We start from the raw sequence: 26,150 nt of genomic DNA on the forward strand, positions 1-26,150 counted from the left end.
AGCCCTGCATCAGGCTCTCTGCTGTCAATGTGGAGCCTACTTTGGATCCTCTCTCTCCCTGTCTCTCTGCCCCTTCCCCACTTGCACTCTATCAAAAATAAATAACAACAAAAAAATACATTTGAAAAAAAAGATAAATGCTTAGAAAAAAACACCAAAGATTCAAGAAGAGAGAAGAGAGAATATGAATAAGGCAAACCAAAAGATGAAATAAGAATTACCTAGAAAATAATTTACCTGTTCCCGGCAATTAATTAAAGAATTGCTCCTCCACTGATGAAAAAGCAAATATTTCTAAGATCATAAACTGTTTTTAGCCTGACATAGTTGATATTAATGATGACTTGTTACTGAATGAATGTAGTGACCAAATCACATTTGCTGAATTAATCTTGTGAGGCAGTTTTTTTAAAATACTCCCAAATAAAACGAATACCTAAAACAAAAATTGTGGCTTAGGCTTACTTCAAACAATTCTTTGGTTTTCTTATCTAGACAAGGGCGTAATGATAGCATCTACTTTAGTCATCCATTGTGTGCATCAGGTGAGATAGTCCATGTAAATTTCTTAGAAATCAACTTCAGTTGTGTTAAGGCACTAAAATTTGGGGTTTGTAGAGCAGTTATCCTACCCCAAACTAACTAATATGCTAATGCTTTGTCTGTTCAACTGGAGGAAACAAGCTGAATGGTCACAGTTTAAATTTTTTTTCATTTTGTTTATTTGAGAGTAAGAGAGAGAGCAAGTTGGGGAGAGGGGCAGAGATAGAATCTTAAGCAAGCTCCACACTCAGTGCTCAGCCTCACAAGGGGCTGAATCCCACAACCCTGGGATCATGACCTGAGCCAAAACCAAGAGTTAGACACTCAACCGACTGAGCCACCCAGGCACTCCTGAATGGTCATAGCTTACATATGACCAAAGACCTCAAGTGAGCCCTTGATGTTATCTTGATGCTTCTGCTCTCTTAGATATCAGTTTAAAATTTGTCTCCTCGCATTTCCAGCACCTTTTCTCCCATCCTTGCTCTCAGTTGATGACCTTTTAAGTCACTGGGCAAAATAGACTTCCACAGGCTCTCACCACCACATCTACCTACCTACTGGCTGGCATCTGTCCCCATATGTTGTCTTCTCCCTTTTGAAAACTGATCTTCTGATCTTACCTACAGACCCTGCTCTTCCTGCCATCTTCTCCGTCTAGGGTAAGTTGCTCAAGTCAAAAACCATTGGCTCATCTTTGCCACCTTTTTGTTTTCTGACCCTCATCCAACCTTGTGGTTAAACCATCTCCAGGGTCTAGAACAGCAGTTAGCCAAACCTATTGGTTAAGTCCTTCAAAACATACCAATTTGACTATGTCCCATCACCTCTACAGCTACCATCCTAGTACAAAAGTATCAAACCTGGATTTTTGCAGTAGTCTTCTAACTGGTCTTCTTACTTCCATGTTCCCCAGAATTCTGCTCTCCATAGTCACAAAGTGATCCTTCTAAAACATAAATTAGATCATGTCATTGTTCTACTCAACACCCTCCAGTGGTGTCTCACCTCAGAGTAAAAGCCACATGCCTTAGAGTGGCCTATAATAAGCCCCCCAAAAAACCAGACTTGGTGAACTTCACTGACTTTATCTCCTATTGCCTGCTTTTGCCAATTGCTTAACCATATTGATTTTGCTGTTTCTTGAAGAAGGCATTTTTCTGCTTTGACACCTTTGTATTTGCTGTTCCTTTTCAGCGATCTTTCTTCTAATGTTTTCATTGCTTTCTCCCTCAACTCTCCCAAGTCTTCACTCAAATGTCACCATCTCAATAATGCCTTCTCTGGTCATTCTATTTAAGGTTCCATCATTCATTCTTCCACGTCCAGCATTCTCTCTCTTGCTTTATTTTTTCCACTGCATTTATTACCTCTGACATAACTATATACTTTACTTACTTTGTTTACTGCTTATTTTTTTTAATTTTATTTTTAATTTTTTAAAATTTACATCCAAATTAGTTAGCATATAGTTAAACAATGATTTCAGGAGTAGATTCCTTAATGCCCCTTACCCATTTAGCCCATCCCCCCTCCCAGAACCCCTCCAGCAACCCTCAGTTTGTTCTCCATATTTATGAGTCTCTTCTGTTGTGTCCCCCTCCCTGTTTTTATATTATTTTTGTTTCCTTTCCCTTATGTTCATCTGTTTTGTCTCTTAAAGTCCTCATATGAGTGAAGTCATATGATTTTTGTCTTTCTCTGACTGACTAATTTCATTTAGCATAATACCCTCCAGTGCCATCCACATAGTTGCAAATGGCAAGATTTCATTCTTTTTGATTGCTGGGTAATACTCCATTGTATATATATATACTACATCTTCTTTATCCATTCATCCATTGATGGACATTTGGGCTCTTTCCATACTTTGGCTATTGTTGATAGTGCTGCTATAAACACGGGGTGCATGTGTCCCTTCGAAACAGCACACCTGTATCCCGTGGATAAATGCCTAGTAGTGCAATTGCTGGGCCATAGGGTAGTTCTATTTTTAGTTTTTTGGGGAACGTCCATACTGTTTTCCAAAGTGGCTGCACCAGCTTGCATTGCCACCAACAATGCAAAAGAGATCCTCTTTCTACGCATCCTCGCCAACATCTGTTGTTGCCTGCGTTGTTAATGTTAGCCCTTCTGACAGGTGTGAGGTGGTATCTCATTGTGGTTTTGATTTGTATTTCCCTGATGATGAGTGATGTTGAGCATTTTTTCATGTGTCGGCTGGCCATCTGGATGTCTTCCATGGAGAAGTGTCTTTTCATGTCTTTTGCCCATTTCTTCACTGGAGTATTTGGTTTTTGGGTGTTGAGTTTGATAAGTTCTTTATAGATTTTGGATAGTAACCCTTTATCTGATATGTTGTCTGCAAATATCTTCTCCCATTCTGTCGGTTGCCTTTTAGTTTTGCTGATTGTTTCCTTTGTTGTGCAGAGGCTTTTTATTTTGATGAGGTCCCAGTTTTTTTTTTTTTTTAAGTTCCATGAAGACAGGGTTTGGGGGACTGTTTTGTTTACTGAAGTATCCTGAAGGCCCAGCACAGTAATTAACACATTAAAGGCACTCAATAAATAAAAATACATATTGAATGAATGAAGAACTGGAAGGTAGGGTATGATGGGAAAGTGGCAAAAATATGAGGCCTAAGAGGTGGCCAGAGACCATGCCCTGAATGACCTTAAAGCCATGTTTCTGAAGGTCAATGGGATACCACTGATCTGTCTTATGTATGGGATTAATATGATCAGACTTGTATTCTTTTAAAATCACTCTGATAATAGTATAGAGGATTAGTAGAAGGTAAGCCTGAGAGAAGAAGGAATCAGAATTTCTGATAGATGGTAATGCCTATCACTGAAATAAGGAACATGGGGGAGAAATAGTTTGGAGGGTGGGTATGGTGATGGTAAGAAATGACATTTTAGACATTTGAAGTAGTGGATTAGAAGACAGTACTGAGGCCTTCACCAAAATGTAACACAGAGAGACAAAAAAGTAAAAATATAAAAGAGCGGTCAGAAGCCATGGAGGATATATTGAACTAGTCCATTGTATATTTAATAGGAAATCCAGAACAAGATAAAAATGAGAATGTTGGAAAATGATATTGAAACAGACGACTGAGAGTTTTCCAGGATTGAGAGTCAAAAATCTTTATAGTCTTTATTCCGGTTGAAGATGCACCCAAATATGAAACAAGAAAAATAAAAATAAATCTGTACCAAGTCATGTCCCAGTGAAACTTCAGAACATCAAGAGTAAAAAGGAAAATAGTACAAACTTACAGAGAGAAAAGAGATTGCCTGCAATAGACTGACAGTGGGTCCAACAGCATGCTTTCCTCCAGCAACAATACATGCTGAAGGCGGGTGACCGATATCTTCAAAGTGCTATGAGAGGTACCACCTACTCCTCACGCCATCTGTATGTGGAACTGATGCACAGAGCTCTGACAATTCTTTCTGAAGAATTCCATATGCTGGTCTCTCTAGAATCTTTCAGGTCTGATCTCCTTGTCTCCTATAATTCCTGAATTGGAACATTAACTAGGGGTCACAAAATGGATTTCATAATTATGATATTGTATAATCATATAGCATGCCTGGATAGATGTTCTGAGAACTAATGCTCTCAGCCTTTGGGCTATCTGCCAGAATTGTGGGAAACATGAACCTCATATTTAACATCTTATTACACTGAAAAATATTGAATCACTTTGGATTGTTCTTTGCTTTTTTATGTGTGTTTGACTTGCTTTCCAACTAGCTTGTAAACATATCCTGTATTAGTTTTACATTTTCAAAGTGGGAGGTTTTTTTTTTATGTTTATTTATCTTTAAGAGAGAGAGAGAGAGACAGAGCATGAGCAGGGAAGGGGCAGAGTGAGAGGGAGACACAGAATCCGAAGCAGGCTCCAGGCTCTGATCTGTCAGCACAGAGCCCAATGTGGGGCTTGAATGCGTGAACTGTGAGATCATGACCTGAGCCAAAGTCAGAGCTTTACCAACTGAGCCACCCAGGTGCCACCTAAGAAGAAGTTTTTTAATGTATTCATTAATAATAATAATGAATTATTATTGTTATGATTATTTATTGAGTACTTCCTATAAGCCAGGAGCTCTGAGTGTCTTATTAACATTGCCTTTCAGTCATTGCCCTGCAAGATGGTTACTGTCACCTCCATTTTACTAATGAGGAACTTGAAGCTTAGATTAGTAACTTGCGCAAGTTCATATTGTGGGGAAGAGAAGGGGCAGGAATCTAATGCAGGTCTATATGACCTCAGTGCCTGAGCTTTCAGCCTCTATGCTGTATTGATTGGTGAAGCATGCTAGCTGTTGATAAAAATGATTGTATCCATAATTTGGAGTGGGAATATTTGCCCAAAATGTTGACTTATTTTTTTGTTCTTCCCAGGAAAAGAGACTTTATGGTTTCTTGCAGACTTTCTAGCAAGGCTTAATTCCACTGAAATCAGTGCCTTGGGGCAATATCTGTTTTGCCAGCCACCTGTAAGTATAACTTTTGATTCTGAGTTCTTCTTTCTCCTGGAAAAATAATGGTAAATGAAAGTAATTTCTATGGGCAGTCTCTGTTTCATATAACTTGTCAACATTTAACACCAAACACCTCCTTTTGTATTACCCCATGGAGCACCGATTCAATAAAGCATTAAATCACTGGTCTGGCAGCACCACCCAATAATCCCTGAAAAACCAAAGAACCTGAAGTTAAATTTGAAGGGGCCTTTCCAAGATTCGTGTCCTTCAGTGTCTTACTGTGTGCTACATGATTCATTACCTGCTTCAGGAAGAAGAAAGAGCCACGATATGAAAGTACACATATTTCCTGGGAGTGCCTCCTTCCATTTTTATTCCCATGACCTTGCACTGTGCCAGGCATGTCATGTGTGTTCAGTTAAACCTAAGTTAAAACTGTAACCCTTATTCAAGAACTTTGAGGCAAAGGTAGTAGAAAAAAATAAAGGAGACTTAGGAAGTGGTTAAATGATGAAAGTGGTCCTGTGTTGAAATACAACCAGATGTATGTTATCAAACTTCTGTGTGGCCTGTTAGGTCCAGAATGAAAATTTTCTTGGTACACAGGTAGTTGTGGTGGCTGGATTAGTCACAGATAGGTTAGATCTTATTTGGATATATAGGCCCCCAAAAAATTATTGCTCAAGACAGGGGAGACAATGAATAAAATCTTGGTGTTCTTCTATTCTTTTTTTTTTTAAGTTTATTTATTATTTATTTTGAGAGAGAGTGCATGCACGTGAGTGGGGGAGGGGTAGAGAGAGAGGGAGAGACAGAATCCCAAGCAGGCTCCATGCTGTCAGCACAGAGGCTGACGTGGGGCTGGATCCCATGAACTGTGAGATCTTTACCTGACCCGAGGTCGAGAACCTGACCCTTAACTGACTGAGCCACCCAGGCACCCTGTTACTCTGTTACCCTATTAATTCTTATAGTAATTCTATTAAAACTCTTTTCATATAAGGTGCATCTGATGTTTATTAAAATAATGTGTATAATAGCTACATGAGATTTATTTTGTGTAACTATATGAGAACATGTGTGTGTGTGTGTGTGTGTGTGTGTGTGTGTGTGTGTGTACTAACATTAGCACACTTGCCTCATGTAAAGTCCTTTACTTGACTTTAAAACATTACAAATATCACAAAGGAACAAAATTCCAGACCTCCAAACCAGGTAGTATTCGGTTTAAAAATAGAAAAATTAGCCAAGGAATGAAAGATATTAATAGGAATAGATAAAAAATGATAGGCTCAGCACATGACTTTCCAAGTGTAATAAACAATGGTGCAAGAAATAACTATTTATGAAATGTAGTTGAAAAAGAGAATATTAAAACTGAGAAAAATAAACTTTGATTAAGTTCACATAGCATAAACCACAATAAATTGCAGGTGAGTTCCAATTAAGCATAAAGCATAATAAGTTGAATGAAATAGAATTATTTAAGTATCTTAACTGGAAAGAAGAATATATATGTTTTAAAAAATGGTTTAACTAAAGCATCATTGGCATACAGTAAACCACACATATTTAAATGTATAATATCCTAAGTTTTGACACATGTGTACACTTGTGAAAACTTAACCACACTCAAGATATTGAACATATCTATCTCCCCCTAAGTTTCTTCATGCCTATTTGTAAATCCATCCTTCCTGACTCCTCCCACTTCTCTCCTCCCCCACCTTCAGGCAACCACTCTCTGCTTTCTGTCCCTATTGTTTGTGCAAATATAAGTTTGTGACCTGTGAAAGTGTTACTGATTATCAGATTGATGGTTCTACTTTTACAAAAGTCAAAATGTAATGAAATCAAGGAAAGAATTGAAATAGAAACATTTTATGATCAAAATGACAGATGAAAGCTTAACATCCAGCATGTTTTTTTAATTTAATGAAAAGAGCATTTTGGGGTGCCTGGGTGGCTCAGTCGGTTGAGCATCCGACTTTGGCTCAGGTCATGATCTTGCAGTTCATGAGTTTGAGCCCCGTGTCGGGCTCTGTGCTGACAGCTCAGAGCCTGGAGCCTGCTTCAGATCCTGTGTCTCCCTCTCTCTGCCTCTTTCCTACTCATGCTCTGTCCCTCTCTGTCTCTCAAAAAATGAATAAACATTAAAAAAATTAAAAAAAAAGAGTGTTTTATTTTGGCTTGTTCGATAGCAAGTAACAGAGACCCAGTCCAGTTAGCTCACGAAAAAGGATACGTAGGTGAGGGATATACATGAATGGCATCTAAACTGGAAAGTTACTGAAAACAGAGGGAGCTTTGAGGTATTGACTCTTCGGTTTTTCTCTCATTCGCCAAATGATTGTTCTCTGATTAGGTCTGCTTCTTTGAGCACACCTACTTAGTTTTCTCTCTACCAACCTCCTTTCTCTGCTAACCCTAGTTTCTGGTGCCTCATAATTTCAGTTTGTCATGGCTCCTCTGACGCCAGTATTCGCAAAGCAACTCTTCATTCCACCTTTTCCACTTTTGCTCCTTCTATTAAGTGCACTGATGCTCAACATTTCCAAATTCAAATTCTCAAGAGAGGAATGTGATTGGTTTGGCTCACCTTTTGGACCAGGCCATACATAGGTTGCTGGTAAGGATATACATCAGTTACCTTTAGGTCTGAAATGACCCATCACTGTGGGTCAGAGAGCAGGAATCACATGGTGCAAAACATCAGCATGTACTGTGAGCAGCGCAAGCATTGAGTGTTCACTTGTCCAGTAAGGAAGATAGTTCTTGAGAGCCAGATGGAGATGGCTTCAAATATCAGCTCCATTATTTATTAGCTGTGTGACTTTGGATAACTTGCCTAACCTATCTGAATCTTAGTTTTCTCATTTATAATTTGGGGATAATAACTGCCTTGTATAATTTTTGTAAAGAATAAAGCAAAACACATGTAAAGCATGGTACAGTATCTAGCACATAGTAGTTCTCAATCAATGATAGCAATTTTATTTTGTTAATATATTAACAGATTAAGAATGATCTCAAGAAAAATAATCTCCATGGCAAAGGTCAAAAGATAGCTCACACAGAGGAAAACCAAATAGTTAGCTAACATTGATAGAAATGTCCAGACTCACAAAGAATTTTTAAAATGCGTTTAAAAATAGCTATGAGGGGACACCTGGTGGCTCAGTCAGTTAAGCATCTGACTCTTGATTTTGGCTCAGGTCATGGTCTCAGTTTGTGAGATTAAGCTCTGTGTCGGTCTCTGCACTGACAGCGTAGAGCCTGCTTGGGATTCTCTTTCTCTCCTCTCTCTTTTTGTCTTTCCCCACTCACATTCTCCCTCTCTCTCTCAAAATAAATAAACATTTTTAAAAAATAAAAATAATTTAAAAAATAAAATTAAAATAGCAGTGAGATCTATTTCACACCTGTTAAACTTGCTGAAATAAATTAAATTTAATTTAAATAAATTTATTTATTTAATAAATAAATAAATAAATAAATTTATTAAATAAATAAATTTAAATTAAATAAATTAAATAAAATTAAATAAATAAATTTAATAAATAAATAAATAAATTTATTTAAATTAAATTTAAGGATGCTTGGGTGGCTCAGTCTGTTGGGTGTTCAACTTTTGATTTCAGCTCAGGTCATGATCTCACAGTTTGTGTGGAGCCTGGTTAGGATTCTCTCTCTCCCTGTCTCTCTGCCCCTCTCCCTTGCTAGGGTACATGCTCTCTCTCTAAAATAAAATAAAAAAATAAAAAAATAAAAATTGAAAATAAATTAAAATTATACATTGCAATATTGATGTGGCCATGAAGAAAGAGCATATTCATACGTGCTAGATGGCATAGCCCAATTATTCCAAATAGCAATCTCACAAAACATACCCTTTAATTCATAGTCCCTTTCTGGGAAAATACTTACAAGGAGGTAATTGAAAAGGAAAACCTCTATTTGTACAAAATATTTATAGCTCTCTTTTTAATTCAGAGGCTTTGATCATTTTAGAATGGAAAGAGACCTAAGAGATCATTTTTCCCTTGAGCTGCACATTAGAGTCATTTAGGAGCTTTTAGAAATTCTTGTGTCCCACGCCCAGAGATTTTGAGGTAATTGTCCTGAAATATGGTCTGAGTTAGAGTACAGTTTAGAATCTTCTTAGCTATTCTAATGTGTAGCAAGGAAGGAGAACCACTCTTCCAGTCCCATGCAATTGGGGGAACCATGAAGAAACAGCCAGAGAAACAGAGCCTCTGAAGGGAACACACATAGATGTAATAAAAGAGCTGGGTTGCAAATGAAGATGTTCCTAATTCCTAACCCTGACTTCTAGTCTTGATGAATAACTGGAAACATCCATGTGTCCAGTATTTAAGGACTAGGACACCAATGATTGTGGAATAGTACAATGCATTCATTAATTGTTATTGGTTATCTATGGATGCAGTAGAACATAGTGTGTACACATTGATGAGAACCAGGTGTGATAGGGGTGTGTCTGTTTCTCTCCTCACCAAGAGATTCCCAGCTGACACTGTTGAGTTGCTCCTTGGAGGGGCATGGTTCCCCCTTCATGCTCTCCCCTCTGCCCAAGGCGGCCAAGTTCTCTGAGTCCCCCATCTATCTTATGGGGAATGGAGTTATCAATGTCCAGGACTGCTGAACTGTGGGCTGTTCATGCAGAACAGTGATGAATCAGAAGTCCCTGTTTTAAAATTGTGGTGAAATACACATAACAAGAATTTACCATCTTAACCATTTTCAAGTTGCACAGTTCAGTGGTATTAAGTACATTAACACTGCTGTATAGTTATCACCACCATCCATTTCCAGAACTTTGTCATCTTCCTCAACTCAAAGTTTCTACCCATTAAACACTAGTTCCCATTTCCCCCACCCCACTGCCCCAGCCTCTGGAAACTACCATTCTACTTTCTGTCTCTATGAATTTAACCTAGGTACCTTATGTAAATAGAATCATATAACATGTGTTCTTTGTGCCTGGCTTATTTCACTTAGCTTAATGCCTTCAAAGTTAGGAGTTTGTTTGTTTATTTGTTTGTTTTGAGATTGAGAGAGAGTATGTGTATGAGGGGGGAAGAGGGGCAGAGGGAGAGAGAGTAACAATCTTAAGCAGGCTCCCGAGAGTTTGACAAAGGGCTGGATCCCCTGACTGGATCATGACCTGAGGCAAAATCAGAGTCAGACGCTCAACTGACTAAGCCACCCAGGTGCTCCAAGAGTCCATTTTTAAGGATAAATTATCCCTTATCTTTCTCTCCCTTGTTCTTTCTTCCAAAGGCCCCTTTCCTTCTGGGTTGAGGATCACCCCATTCCTTCTATTGGTCCTTGCTCCCCTGCTGTAGTGGCTACTCTGCCTTTTGCCTTTTCTTTTCTAGGCTCAGTATTATCTGGTGAGCAGGATAGGAAAATCTAGCTCTGTAAGCTTGTACCTGAAACTCCTAAGTCTGAAGGTTTGTTTTGTTTGTGTATCTTTGTTCTGTTTCAGCATGGACTGGGAGAGAAAGGGGAAGGGACTATCAGAGTATGAAAGAGAGAGAAGAAAACAAAGAATATAACCAAGTTAATACTTGAAAATATATGCCTGCCTCAAATGTGAGACTAGTATCTACATTATAAAAGAATAGATGAAGTTACAGAATTTTATCACAAGTGGATTGTTTTAGTTATGAGCAAGTGTTATATACTGACAAGTGGGTGAGGTCTGGATCTGGATTATCTGAATTTGAACATAGTTTCTTTTTTTTTTTTTTTAAAGATTTTTATTTTATTTTTAATTTTTTTTTTCCTTAGAGAGAAAGAGCACATGATGAGCTGGGGAGAGAGAGCGAGAGAATTTTAAGCAGGCTCTGTTCTCAGCACAGAGCCCAATGTGGGGCTCAATCCCACAGCCCTGAGATCATGACCTGAGCCAAGATCAAGAGTTGGATGCTCAACCACCAGGCGCCCCTGGGTTATCTGAATTTGAATTCTCACTCTTAACATTTTCCTCCCAGTTTTATTGAGATATAATTGACATTCAGCAATGCAGAACTTTAAAATGCACAGCATAGGGACACCTGGCTGTCAGTTGGTAGAGCGTGCAATTCTTGATCTCAAGAGTGTGAGTTAAAGCCCCATGTTGGGTGTGGGGCCTACTTAAAATAATAATAAAATAAAATTAAATGTACAGCATAACAACTTGAATCACATATATTGTAAAATAATCACCACAATATCTAACACTTTTTAGTTGTATGTACTTGAGCAAGGTACTGAACTTCTCTGTACCTCAGTTTTCTCATTAGTGAAAGTGTATAATAATAATGATAGCACCTACCTCATACAGTGTTCTGAGGAATAAAGAAGTTAATACATATAAACCATTTATAATACCACCAGGAAAATAGTAAGTACTATGGAAGTGTTAGATATCAATATTTTTTGGTCAGTGTTTGGATACTTGTTATCTGTGAGACCAAGTGTGATTAACTATATAAGGACAAATATATTTAAAAATTCAAGACAGCATTATTCACAATAGCCTAAAACTGGACACAATGAGAAGTCCATTAATTGATGAATGGATAAGCAAAATATGGTATGTCTTTCAGTGAAATATTTCTCAGCAATAAAAAGAAACAAGCTGCCAAATCTTGGAACAACATGGATGAATCTCAAAAACATCTTGCTAAGAAAAAAAAAAACAGACATAAAGGACTACATATTATATGATCCCATTTGTATGAAATTTCTAGGAAAGGCTAAACTATAGAGACAGAAATCCAGGTCAGTGGTTGCCTAGGCTGTGGATGGGATCAATGCTTAACTACAAACTGGCATAAGGGAATTTTTCTGGTGATGGAAGTGTTTTAAAAATGGATTTTGGGGGCGCCTGGGTGGCGCAGTCGGTTAAGCGTCCGACTTCAGCCAGGTCACGATCTCGCGGTCCGTGAGTTCGAGCCCCGCGTCGGGCTCTGGGCTGATGGCTCAGAGCCTGGAGCCTGTTTCCGATTCTGTGTCTCCTTCTCTCTCTGCCCCTCCCCCATTCATGCTCTGTCTCTCTCTGTCCCAAAAATAAATAATAATAAAAAAAAACGTTGAATAAAGAAAAAAAAATGGATTTTGGTGATGGTTGCCCATCTATAGAAATCTAAAACTCATTGAACTTTACTCTTTTTTTTTTTTAATTTTTTAACATTTACTTATTTTTGAGACAGAGAGAGACAGAGCATGAACAAGGGAGGGTCAGAGAGAGGGAGACACAGAATCTGAAACAGGCTCCAGGCTCTGAGCTGTCAGCACAGAGCCCGACACGGGGCTCGAACTCACAGACCGCGAGATCATGACCTGAGCTGAAGTCGGGCGCTTAACCGACTGAGCCACCCAGGCGCCCCGTGAACTTTACTCTTAAAATGGGTGAATTTTGTGATATGTAAATTTTACTATTCTGAAACTGTCAAAAATAAAATGAAATTGGAGATTCAGATCTCTCCCTCTTTAGCCTGGTTCTCATTCATTCATTCATTCATTCATTCATTTAAGAGAGAGCATGTGCATGGTACATGAGTGAGCAGGGGAGGGAAAGTGGGAGAGAGGAACTCTCAAGCAGGCTCCACACCCAGCACAGAACCGGATGTGGGGTTCATTATGGGGCTCAATGTGGGGCTCAATCTCATGACCCTGAGATCATGACCTGGAGATCATGACCTTAGCTGAAATCAAGAGTTAGAGGCTTAACCGACTGAGTCACCCAGGCACCCCTAGCTTGGTTCTCACTTAAAAAAAACAAAGAAGAGGGGTGCCTGGCTGGCTTAGTTGGTGGAGTGTGCAACTCTTGATCTCAGGGTCATGACTTTAAGCCTCACATTGGGCATGGAGTCTACTTAAAAACAAAAAAGAAGAAGAAAAAGTTACTGTTTTTGCAAAAATAATGTATGTCAGTTGTTGGGAGGCAGTTCTTCGTGGGTCCATCATATTTCTGTATACCTTGCAAGCAGGCCCAGGCTTCCATTTGTTCCAGATTATCTTTTCAGGGATGTCTGTGTAATGAATAGCCTTTGAAGATAGAAAGAGTGTTTCCCTCCGGGGAAAAAGGCAGGCATGCTTACTAGCCAATATAATAAAGAAAATGTCTACCTCTGGAGCAAAGGGCGAACATGCTTAATACTCATTATATAGTATTTGGGTCCATAAGAAGGGAAGTAGGAGTAGAGTTGGTGAATTATACAGGGTAAAATGGCAGATATCATCTTATGCCATGGTACCACAATTATTTTTAAGTAACTACCTGACTTTGTCTACCCAACTACACAGTGGCTACTTTGGGGACATGAGTAAGTCACCTCTGGATCCTGTGTCATGGCACAGTGTGTGATGTAGTAGGTTTTCAATACATGCTCTTTTTTTTCCATACTGTTGGTGCATGCATTGTACTTGTTAATTACAACTAGCAACTTAAAAAAAAGTTCTTGATTTCAGTTGGAATTTAGTTTTTGTTTTGTTCACATTTCATTTATTTAAAAAATTTTTTTTTAACATTTATTTATTTATTTTATTTTATTTTATTTTTTTATATATGAAATTTATTGACAAATTGGTTTCCATACAACACCCAGTGCTCATCCCAAAAGGTGCCCTCCTCAATACCCATCACCCACCCTCTCTTCCCTCCCACCCCCCATCAACCCTCAGTTTGTTTTCAGTTTTTAACAGTCTCTTATGCTTTGGCTGTCTCCCACTCTAACCTCTTTTTTTTTTTTTTCCTTCCCCTCCCCCATGGGTTCCTGTTAAGTTTCTCAGGATCCACATAAGAGTGAAACCATATGGTATCTGTCTTTCTCTGTATGGCTTATTTCACTTAGCATCACACTCTCCAGTTCCATCCACGTTGCTACAAAAGGCCATATTTCATTTTTTTCTCATTGCCACGTAGTATTCCATTGTGTATATAAACCACAATTTCTTTATCCATTCATCAGTTGATGGACATTTAGGCTCTTTCCATAATTTGGCTATTGTTGAGAGTGCTGCTATGAACATTGGGGTACAAGTGGCCCTATGCATCAGTACTCCTGTATCCCTTGGATAAATTCCTAGCAGTGCTATTGCTGGGTCATAGGGTAGGTCTATTTTTAATTTTCTGAGGAACCTCCACACTGCTTTCCAGAGCGGCTGCACCAATTTGCATTCCCACCAACAGTGCAAGAGGGTTCCTGTTTCTCCACATCCTCTCCAGCATCTATAGTCTCCTGATTTGTTCATTTTGGCCACTCTGACTGGCGTGAGGTGATACCTGAGTGTGGTTTTGATTTGTATTTCCCTGATGAGGAGCGACGCTGAACATCTTTTCATGTGCCTGTTGGCCATCCGGATGTCTTCTTTAGAGAAGTGTCTATTCATGTTTTCTGCCCATTTCTTCACTGGGTTATTTGTTTTTCGGGTGTGGAGTTTGGTGAGCTCTTTATAGATTTTGGATACTAGCCCTTTGTCCGATATGTCATTTGCGAATATCTTTTCCCATTCTGTTGGTTGCCTTTTAGTTTTGTTGGTTGTTTCCTTTGCTGTGCAGAAGCTTTTTATCTTCATAAGGTCCCAGTAATTCACTTTTGCTTTTAATTCTCTTGCCTTTGGGGATGTGTCGAGTAAGAGATTGCTACGGCTGAGATCAGAGAGGTCTTTTCCTGCTTTCTCCTCTAAGGTTTTGATGGTTTCCTGTCTCACATTTAGGTCCTTTATCCATTTTGAGTTTATTTTTGTGAATGGTGTGAGAAAGTGGTCTAGTTTCAACCTTCTGCATGTTGCTGTCCAGTTCTCCTAGCACCATTTGTTAAAGAGGCTGTCTTTTTTCCATTGGATGTTCTTTCCTGCTTTGTCAAAGATGAGTTGGCCATACGTTTGTGGGTGTAGTTCTGGGGTTTCTATTCTATTCCATTGGTCTATGTGTCTGTTTTTGTGCCAATACCATGCTGTCTTGATGATGACAGCTTTGTAGTAGAGGCTAAAGTCTGGGATTGTGATGCCTCCTGCTTTGGTCTTCTTCTTCAAAATTCCTTTGGCTATTCGGGGCCTTTTGTGGTTCCATATGAATTTTAGGATTGCTTGTTCTAGTTTCGAGAAGAATGCTGGTGCAATTTTGATTGGGATTGCATTGAATGTGTAGATAGCTTTGGGTAGTATTGACATTTTGACAATATTTATTTTTCCAATCCATGAGCAGGGAATGTCTTTCCATTTCTTTAAATCTTCTTCAATTTCCTTCATAAGCTTTCTATAGTTTTCAGCATACAGATCCTTTACATCTTTGGTTAGATTTATTCCTAGGTATTTTATGCTTCTTGGTGCAATTGTGAATGGGATCAGTTTCTTTATTTGTCTTTCTGTTGCTTCATTGTTAGTGTATAAGAATGCAACTGATTTCTGTACATTGATTTTGTATCCTGCAACTTTGCTGAATTCCTGTATCAGTTCTAGCAGACTTTTGGTGGAGTCTATCGGATTTTCCATGTATAATATCATGTCATCTGCAAAAAGCGAAAGCTTGACTTCATCTTTGCCAATTTTGATGCCTTTGATTTCCTTTTGTTGTCTGATTGCTGATGCTAGAACTTCCAGCACTATGTTAAACAGCAGCGGTGAGAGTGGGCATCCTTGTTGTGTTCCTGATCTCAGGGAAAAAGTTCTCAGTTTTTCCCCGTTGAGGATGATGTTAGCTGTGGGCTTTTCATAAATGGCTTTTATGATATTTAAGTATGTTCCTTCTATCCCGACTTTCTCAAGGGTTTTTATTAAGAAAGGGTGCTGGATTTTGTCAAAGGCCTTTTCTGCATCGATTGACAGGATCATATGGTTCTTCTCTTTTTTTTTGTTAACGTGATGTATCACGTTGATTGATTTGCGAATGTTGAACCAGCCCTGCATCCCAGGAATGAATCTCACTTGATCATGGTGAATAATTCTTTTTATATACCGTTGAATTCGATTTGCTAGTATCTTATTGAGAATTTTTGCATCCATATTCATCAGGGATATTGGCCTGTAGTTCTCTTTTTTTACTGGGTCTCTGTCTGGTTTAGGAATCAAAGTAATACTGGCTTCATAGAATGAGTCTGGAAGTTTTCCTTCCCTTTCTATTTCTTGGAATAGCTTGAGAAGGATAGGTATTATCTCTGCTTTAAACGTCTGGTAGAACTCCCCTGGGAAGCCATCTGGTCCTGGACTCTTATTTGTTGGGAGATTTTTGATAACCGATTCAATTTCTTCGCTGTAACATTTATTTATTTTTGAGAGACAGAGACAGAGCATGAGTAGGGGAGGAACAGGGAGAGAGGGAGACACAGAATCGAAAGCAGGCTCCAGGCTCCAAGCTGTCAGCACAGAGCCCAATGTGGGGCTCGAACCCATGAGCAATGAGACCATGACCTGAGCTGAAGTCAGAGGTTCAACCTACTGAGCCACCCAGGTACCCCTTCACATTTCATTTCTAAATAATATTTATTTTAATTACTTTTTTGGCTTATCTTTTTATTGTTTTTTTTTTTTTTTTTTTTTTTGAGAGAGAGAGACAGAGAGAGAGAGAGAGAGTGAAAGTGCAAGCTGGAAGGGGCAGAGGAAGGGGAAAGAGAGATTCTTTTCTTTGTTTTAATTTTTTTTAACATTTATTTTTGAGAGAGAGAGAGACAGAGTGTAAACAGGGGAGAGTCGGAGAGAGAGAGAGACACAGGATCCGAAGTAGGCTCCAGGCTCTGAGCTGTCAACCCAGAGCCCAACATGGGGCTCGAACCCACAGACTTCATGGACTGTGAGATCATGATCTGAGCTGAAGTTGGACGCTCAACCGACTGAGCCATCCAGGCTCCCCTATTTTTTTTTGCTTTTAGGATATACTACTGTTAGTTAAACTCATCATTTCACCCTTAATTTTTAATAAATATTAGTGTAGGGGCGCCTGGGTAGCGCAGTCGGTTAAGCATCCGACTTCAGCCAGGTCACGATCTCGCGGTGCGTGAGTTCGAGCCCCGCATCAGGCTCTGGGCTGATGGCTCGGAGCCTGGAGCCTGTTTCCGATTCTGTGTCTCCCTCTCTCTCTGCCCCTCCCCCGTTCATGCTCTGTCTTTCTCTGTCCCAAAAATAAACCTTGAAAAAAAAAATTAAAAAAAAAAAAATAAATAAATATTAGTGTAATTAATATATAATATACATAAAAGTTTATAATTATACTATATAATAAATGTTAATATTAAAAAGATTGATACTATTTATTTATTTATTTTAGTAATCTCTATACCCAACATGGAGCTCAAACTTACAGCCCCCAGATCATGCTCTCCAACTGAGCTAGCCAGGTGCCCGCAAAATATTAATATTCTTAAAGGTAAGTTTGAAGAGAGAATATATCTACTTTAAAATTGCTTTTAAAAACCCCATAATTCTAGAAGCAAGTATTTTTTAAAATTTTCAAACTTTTATAGTTCAATGCTTTTTAAAAAGCCATTTCCATTAGATGGTTTCCTAGGAAATTTAAATTAATACTTGGTTAGCATTCCATTAAGTTTTCAGAATAATTACACATCTATAAGGGCTTTATGATTATATCAGAGTAATTGACAAGATGATTTTTCATCTATAAGGGAATCATGATTGAATCACAATAATTGAATGTTATGAGACCAGCTAAATTTTTCTTCTTTAATTTTAGTTTAATTATGTAGTATGTATTTAATTTGGATAGCTATATGTTATTTTTTCATGTTTGTTTTGAGAGAGAGAGATTGAGAGAGAGAGAGGGAGAATTCCAAGCAGTCTCCACACTGTCAGTGCAGAGCTTGATGCAGGGCTCGAGCTCACCAGCTTTGAGATCACGATCTGAGCTGAAATCAAGAGTCGGATGCTTAACTGACTGAGCCATCCAGGCGCTCCTGGATAGCTGTATTTTAAATAAATATGTTGTCAGGAAAGGGTGAATCCAGATGATGCTATAGCAGAAAGATCATTTGGTAAACTAAGTTGATTCTAGCTCATGCTGTTTTGTCAAATCCTATATATTTGTTTGAAATAAACTATTTGGCTTTCACTGGGATCTTGAGTGTCAGTGTATAAATGATAATATTTTAGTTTTCCACAAGTGTGTGTGGACTTCTCTAATTTTGTATTTTTAACTGGGATCAAAATTCTGTAAATATTTTAAGGTATTGATTTTGTAGCCAGTATATCTTGATCTAATAAATACTTGTTGCACAGGAAATATAACAAATTCTTTAGTAACAGGTCTTCCTTCTGATGGACATTATTGGCATATGGCTCTATCTACACACACACACACACACACACACACACACACACACACACAGAGTTAAATTGTTGAAAGGCAGTATAGTATGAAATTTGGAGACTACTCTCTGTATAGAACAGAACTGAGTTTAAATCCTCTGTCACATTCTAGTTATGTGATATTAAGAATATTAGCCTCTTGGTGGGGTGCCTGGGTGGCTTAGTCCGTTGAGCGTCTGACTTTGGCTCAGGTCAGGGTCTCACAGTCTGTGGGTTCAAGCCCTGTGTCAAGCTCTGTGCTGACAGCTCAGAGCCCCAAGCTTGCTTCGAATTCTGTGTCTCCCTCTCTGTCTGCCCCTCCCCCACTTGTGCTCTGTCTCTCTCTCTCTCTCTCTCTCTCTCAAAAAATAAACATTAAAAACATTAAAAAAAAAGAATATTAACCTCTCTAAATCTCAACTTCATAATCCATAAAATGTTTTTATGTATATGCAGTGTTCAAATAAGATACTGTAAAGCAGTTAGCATTAATGCCTGACATATAGCAAATGGTCATTAAATATCATCTAGTATTATGATTTATATATTTTATTTTTGTTTATTTTTCTCTCTCCTGTTTTGAGAAGATTTGAAACATGTTGTCTACAGAAACAGCCCACTGGGAACCATTCTGATGCCTGGTGGATAAAAATCAGAACCACTACCATTCTGTATTGGGTGTTTAGAGAACAAATGGATGCTTGGGGAACATGAAACTTGGAAAACTCTCATATGGATTCCAAATAGCTCAAATGTCCATATGCACACTGACAGGAGGTATATGTTGACGAAGAAATGCCAAGTTAAATTTTACCAGGAAACAGCATCAGGACTAAATGGAATGCATTCTTTTACATATTTTGGATAGCTCAGAAGCAGAGCATAATGTAAGAGAGACTCACAGAATACCTAGTTTCTTGTAAACGAAGTGTCACTAGAGGATACATCAATGCATGGCAAGAAGTGCTGGGATTTGGAGTCCAAATATGGATTAAATTAATTGCATTTGTCATTTACTAGCTGGGTGATCTTTGGTAAATGACTTTGCCTTCAAAACCTTGATTTCCTTGGCTATATAGTAAAGCTGATTATACCTCGCTTGCAGGAAATTATGAGAATTAAATGAGGTCCTGTATATAAAGTGCCTATCACAGGGTCTCAGGGTTAACTGTAGTTATCATCAAGAAAGTAATTATAGACTACAATATTAGGTCTGTTTAATATTTTATAGTTACAAGTGATCTGTATTCACTTGAGGTGATATCACTGTAATATCATGTTGGAGCTTAACCAGTTCAGTACATATAATATGAACAATGAGCTCTCAAATTGTTTCTATCAGTAATAATAGTTGATGTTTACTGTTACGTGGTAATCACTGGGTTAAATGCATTATCTCATTGAATCTCTACGGCATTCTCATAATTTGGATATATTTTGTAGAGAAGGAAAATGAAGCTTAGGAAGGAGAAATAAATTGCTTGAGGTTGAATCGATGGTCAGGAATCTAGCTCTAGTCTGAATCCAAAATGTAGACTCTAACCACCAGGTTCTACCACCTGTTAATTTGCTACATAGTCTGAAAAACAAAGAATCTTTGGTTAGATAAACTGACCCTACTGTGACTTTGGCAAAGAGAAAAACGTGTTGCTTCTCAAAGGCTTTAATTAGTGAAAAAAGGGACTCAAATACTCAAGCCTGAAGCTGTGACTTTGAAGCATGAGAGAAACAGTGACTGTGTATTGTCAGGCCAAAGTTGCCACCACATGGGACCCATTTTTTACGTGTTTTGCCTTTAGTTAGCCTCAAGTTCTTTTTAAACCTTGTGCCTTTTAAATGTACTGTACATGTGTTACGAACAGCACACCCAGAACCATATCTTGGCATTAAAATTCCATGAAGTCCATTTTGGGAATCAGATTACCACACCTATTTTTAGTTCACAACACAAACTCCTTTTTCCATTACACTTTTAAATATCCAGCCATAAAAGACATATTGAAAATAGCTCTTCCAGCCTCATAAAAATCCTGCATTTGGTGAAATCAGGACAGACCCATTGACTGGCATTAATGTAAGTACGTGACTGAGGCAGCTACCTGCCAGTGCCTCTCTCCTCCTCTTGGTTAGGACTACCCGCCCCATCCACTTGCTGCTATATTTGTCTGCCTTCTTGGCCATAAAAGGCTGGCTGTGTGGCTCTGACATTCTACAGCCTGACCACATGCATTATTTTTGAACTGGTCCCCAGGGTCCTGTCTTTAGGCCTGCCTCTTCACGTTTTCTTTGGGATTCATCCTCCGTGGGCTTTTCATTCTCTCGTCCAGCTCCACAGCCACCTCGGAGCATTTGTGCACCACCATCGCTCCTTTGCAAACTGGTAAGTGTGACACTGAGGCAGAAGAATGCACTTGATATTTTAGGTGCTTAACAGCATTGCATGCATGTGGTTTCTTTCTATCTTGTGAGTTCAGTGGTTTGCTCAAAGAGCTGTCAGAATAGCAGAGAAATAGGAAAGTGGAGCCCCTGGGCGGGAAGACAAAAGCAGCAGGGTGCCAGTTTCTGCTGGCACAGCTATTCTCTCACATCACGCTGTTCTTTTTAAGTTAAGCTACTGTTCCTGGAACTATAAGGAGATAAGATCTGTCTCAGGTGGAACTGTAAGTGTGAGTCCAAGTACTCTTTCCAAGTTATAGTTCTGTGGTTTGGTTGGAATCTGGAATGGATGAGATGACAGCAAGTAATATGTTTTCTGTTTTCCACATGCCTACAATATTCCCTGATTACAAATTAGACCAAGAGGAGGTAAATTCACTCAGAAGCCCCTAGTTTCGAATTCAGTGATTTTGTTATGTCAATGCCATGTGGACAAATGTAAGAGTGCATTATGATATTTCTGACCCAAAAATGGTTAAGTCATAGTTCAGTAGCAACACAGATCCCCACATGATGATCCTAAAGTTCACACTTTCTGTGAATGATTCTAATCAGCTTTGGGCCTCTAACGCTTGCACAAAAGTATCATCTCAGGATTATAATTTTGTAATCAGTATTTCTCCCCAAATTCCCAAATTATATTCAGAAAGAAAATGCCAGTCTTAACCATCTTTCCTCCCCGCATACTCTAACTGTCACGTGTTGGGGATAATCCTCACTTACTTGAAGCGAAGGTAGTTGTACCTTCGTTCCAGAGGTCAGAGCAGAGGCAACCAGCTCTGACGACTACAAGCCAGACCCTGTTTACTTGTAATACATTATGGATGTGCCTGCAATGTTAAGTACTATTAAAAATAAATCTACTGAGGGCAAAATAGAAATAAAGAGAGTAGAAAATAGAATTGGGGCAAAATAGAAATAAAGAAGTACAAAATAGAACTGGGGCAAAATATTTAAAGATTTTACTTTGTGAAAATGTAAGCATTTCAAGTCACGTGAGCTTATATGAACTTGTCATAACTTAATACATAGGAAGGTCATTCATTTGTTTGGACATCTTTTAAACAACCTTTGCCATGTACAATGTAGTATGCATCATTAAAGAAACTTATCTATTATCTTTATAACTGCCTAACATATTTCTGTATTAATATATTCTAATTCTTTTTAAATCAAAATTTATCTAATAATTATTCATTACATATGGTAATTATTCTGTATGTTTTAGAACAGAAGATAGCAATCTATTTAAGGGTCGAAGCAAAGTTGCTTGCTAGTAGCTATTTTTTTCCTCTTGGGAAATGCCATGTAGACTGATATCTTCCATGAGCCCCAAGATAAATATTTCTGGAGTGGAGTTTGCTGGATTTTCTTCCCTAGGGAATGCATGCTGACTTACAAAAGAGTCTAAATAAAAAGTTGATTTAACCCTGACAAAAAATATGGCAACTTTAGAAGAATTCATTCCTCATTTAAAATAATCAAAAAAGAGATTTGGAAAAAACTGATTACCTCACAATGACTTTTACTTGTAAAATTTACAAATCACATTTCAGAACATGCACAAAAGTATTAAAAATGGGTGGAGGGACTCCTATAAAACTATTATTTCCTCCAACGTTGTCAGTGTGACTGATACAACTCCTGTCAGTGGACACAGCATTCAAGAAAACTCATACAATGTGAAGCCTCCCCTCTCTCTGCTACACAGACTTATCTTTGTCAGTTGAACTGTTAGCTGAAGTTCACAGTGCAACCTTCTACACTGATGGCTGACTTTCTTACTTTATGTAAGAAGACTAGAAGCCTTCATATTCTTAATGGAGCAAATTGTCTGGTTTGACACTATACCTTTTTCAAGTGTTCATGGGATTTGAGAGAGCTCATTACAGGATAATACAGTTGACCCTTAAATAACATGGGTTTGAACTGCATGGCCCCTCTTATACACAACATTTTTTTGATAAATATAGTATAGTACTGTAAATCTATTTTCTTTTTGATTCCTTAATATTTTCTTTTATCTGGCTTTATTGTAATAATACAGTATATAATACATATAATGTGCAAAATATGTGTTTATCTACTGTGTATATTATCAGTAAGGCTTCTAGTCAACAGTTGGCTATTAGTAGTTAAGTTTGGGGGGGTCAAAGTTTATATGTGGATTTTCCACTGTCTGGGTGCGGGCGGAGGTTGCCACTTCTAACCCCTGCCATTGTTCAAGGGTCAATCATATAAGCAAACTCCAAGGTTCAGTCCTAGAACTTCTTTTTCCATTTATAATCATTCTGATCTATTTTTTTGGCTTTGCATACCATCCATATGTTGCTGATTCCCAAAGGTAGGTGTCCATCCTGGACCTTTACCCCGTGGCCCAAAGTCATGTGTCCACCTTAACATCTCCACTTGGATATCTAGCAGGTATCTCCGTTGTAGTATACCTCAAACCCATCTCCTGTACTTCCATCCCTAACTGTGCTTTATGACACTCCTGCCCATCTCAGTCAACAACTTCATTCTTCCAGTCACTCAGGCAAAAACCTCAGCATCGTCTCTCACTCCTCTTTGTTTCACACCCTAATTCAGAACTTTCAGCAAATGCTGTTGGTTCCACCTTCAAAACACGTGCAGAGTCTGATCACTTTTCACACTTCCACTGCCACCATCTTCATGTCTAGCCTGGACTATTGCAGTGGCCTTTGTATTCACTTGCTAGGGCTGCCCTAACAAGGTACCATAGACTGGGTGGCTTAAACAACAGAAATGTATCTTGTCACAATTCTGGAGGCTAGAAATCTGAGATCAAGGTGTGGGCAGAGTTGTTGTGTTTTGAGGTCCCCCTTATAGATGATCTTCTTGTCCCTCTTCACAGAGTCTTCCTCTGTATATGTACATGTCTGTGTCCTAACTTTCTCTTCTTACAGAGACACCAGTCATATTGACTGAGGGCCCATCCCAATGATCTCATTTTAACCTCATTTCCTCTGTAACGACCCTATCTCCAAATGTAGTCACATTCTGAAGTACTGGTGGTTGGGACTTCAACATATGAATCTGGGGGAATACAACGTAGCTCATAACAGCCTTCTTTTTTTTAAATTTATTTTTATTTTTTTAAAAGTTTTATTTTTAAGTAATCTCTCCACCCAATGTGGGGCTTGAACCCACAACCCCAAGATGAAGAGTCCACCAACTGAGCCAGGCAGACACCCCCATAACAGCCTTCTGATTGGTCTCCTGGCTTTCCTTCTTGTCTCTCAGTAGTCTATCATTTATATATCAGCCACAATGAGTCTCAGCTTGTAACCTTTTGATGGTTTTTCTGCCCTTTCAGAGTAAAAGACAAAGTCTTTGCAGTCACTTCTCGGGCCCTACGCTGTCTACCCTCCCACCCCACCCCCAACATATCCTCTCCTATACCTCTCTTTGCACACTGCTCACTCCTTGCAGCTTCACTGCCATTTGCTACTCCTGGAGTACAACAGGCACGCTCACACCCTCGTGTCTTTGCAATCGTCTTCCATCTAAAACACTCTTCCTCGATATTCTCATGCTCAGATGTCACTCTCATGCTCAGAAGCTATCCCTAATGAGGCTGTCTAAAATTGCATCCCAACTCTTTGCTTTTTCCCCCTTTGTTTTTGACTGTAGCATTTAACACATTCTGTTTACCTTACATTTTAGTTATTTTCTCTATTGGCTATCTCCTGCTATAGAATATAAGGTCCTATATAAAGTTATCAGAGCAGGGATTTTGTTTGTTTTGTTCATCTGTGTATTTCTTGTGCTAGAACAGAACCAGGCTCATAGTAAGTGCTCAGTAATTATTTGTTGAATGAAAACCACGTTGACTATACACAGGCTCTCCTCATTACATATTCTCCCAGTAGAAGCCCCCATCAGAATGAAATGCCAGAAAATTAGAAATACATATTATGAAAGGCCTGAGGAAAAAGCAAATAGCCAGAGTAGGGAAATTTTGTAAAGACCTCCTAGATATTAAAACAAACAAACAAAAAGAAACCTGCACTATTAGAAGACCTAATGGCAGGAGGGGGCTTAAGTGGGCCATGAAGTAGAAAGTTTGCTGAGTAACCAGTTAAGCTAACCTTCACATCATTTTCCATTTGCTCTTTGGAAAAGATAAGAGTATTAACTTTTGCATATTGGTTTAGATGACTTGTTTCTTTCTTTTGTTTTTCTTTTTTTTTTTATGTTGAGAGAGAGAGAGGGAGAGAGAGGGCAAGTAGGGGAAGGGCAGAGAGAGAGAGGGAGACAGAGAATCCCAAGCAGGCCCTGCACAGTCAGCACAGAGCCTGACATGGGGCTCGAACTCACGAAACTGTGAGATCATGACCTGAACCGAAATCAAGAATCGGAAACTTAGGGGTGCCTGGGTGGCTCAGTCAATTGAGCACCTGACTCTTGGTTTTGGCTCAGGTGGTGATCTCAGAATTTGTGAGGTCAAGCCCCACATTGGGTTCTGTGCTGACAGTGCAGAGCTTTCTTGGGATTCTCTCTCTCCCTCTCTCTCTGCCCCTACCCCACTCTCTCTCTCTCTCCCCTCTCTCTCTTTCTCTCTCTCTCTCTCTCAAAAATAAATAAATAAACATTAAAAAAGAAAAAAGAAGAATTGGACACTTAACTGATTGAGCCACCCAGGCTCCCACTTGTTACTTAATAATTCACTCAAAACTTGCTACTTTCTTATAGGTTACCTGGTTCCCTCCAGGGCACACGATGTCTTTGCCATTTTATCAGAGGCTCCACCAACACTATGATAGCAGCTACCGCAACAAGGACCTTCGCACCACCATGAGCCACTACCAGCAGGAGAAGAAAAGTTCTGCCATCTACACCCACGGCTCCACGGCCTACAGCAGCCGGTCCTCTGCCGCGCACCGCCAGGAATCCGAGGCCTTCAGCCAGGCGTCCGCTGCCTCGTACCAGCAGCAGGCCTCTCGGGCCACTGCGTCCACCCATGCATCTGCAGCCAGTCGGAAGACAGCCTCAGCCTATGATTATGGCTACTCCCACGGGTATGTCAAAAGCAGCCTTCCAACCTTAGGGCAAAGGCACATTCTCTGAATAACCCTCGTACATCATTTCCCTTTCTTTTTAATCTGGCAGCCCTACATTTAAACCAGGTGTGGAGTGAGGCCATGTGTTTGGGAGACCTGGGACTTCTGTCTACCTGTTTCCCTTTACATTCTCTTTGAATTTCACACTTTATAATCACACTGGCGTGCCTTGCTTGCATTGCCAACTGTGATATTGCTAGAAGCAGAGAAGTTTTGCCACAGATTGATTTCAACATTCAGCAGCAGCAGAGCCAGAAAATATCATTTCAACACTCACAGC

General features: G+C 39.1%; 1 protein-coding gene across 3 annotated transcripts in view; it reads left to right on the forward strand.

The window, feature by feature from the left end:
- Positions 1-3,603: 3,603 nt before the first annotated feature.
- Positions 3,604-26,150, forward strand: part of MYOM1 (myomesin 1) — a 157,600-nt gene continuing 135,053 nt past the window's right edge. The window contains exons 1-3 of one of the 3 annotated variants that reach the window (XM_045041627.1): positions 3,604-4,041; positions 4,957-5,051; positions 25,503-25,828. In XM_045041627.1, the coding sequence (XP_044897562.1) occupies positions 25,530-25,828 (299 nt within the window). In that variant the 5' untranslated portion in view covers positions 3,604-4,041; positions 4,957-5,051; positions 25,503-25,529. Of the gene's footprint in view, positions 4,042-4,956; positions 5,052-20,481; positions 20,731-25,502; positions 25,829-26,150 lie in introns of those variants that run through there. The other 2 variants (XM_045041626.1, XM_045041628.1) reach the window with 2 other exon arrangements.

This window comes from Felis catus, chromosome D3, assembly GCF_018350175.1.
Source record: "Felis catus isolate Fca126 chromosome D3, F.catus_Fca126_mat1.0, whole genome shotgun sequence".
In the NCBI taxonomy this organism is placed as follows: Eukaryota; Metazoa; Chordata; class Mammalia; order Carnivora; family Felidae; genus Felis; species Felis catus.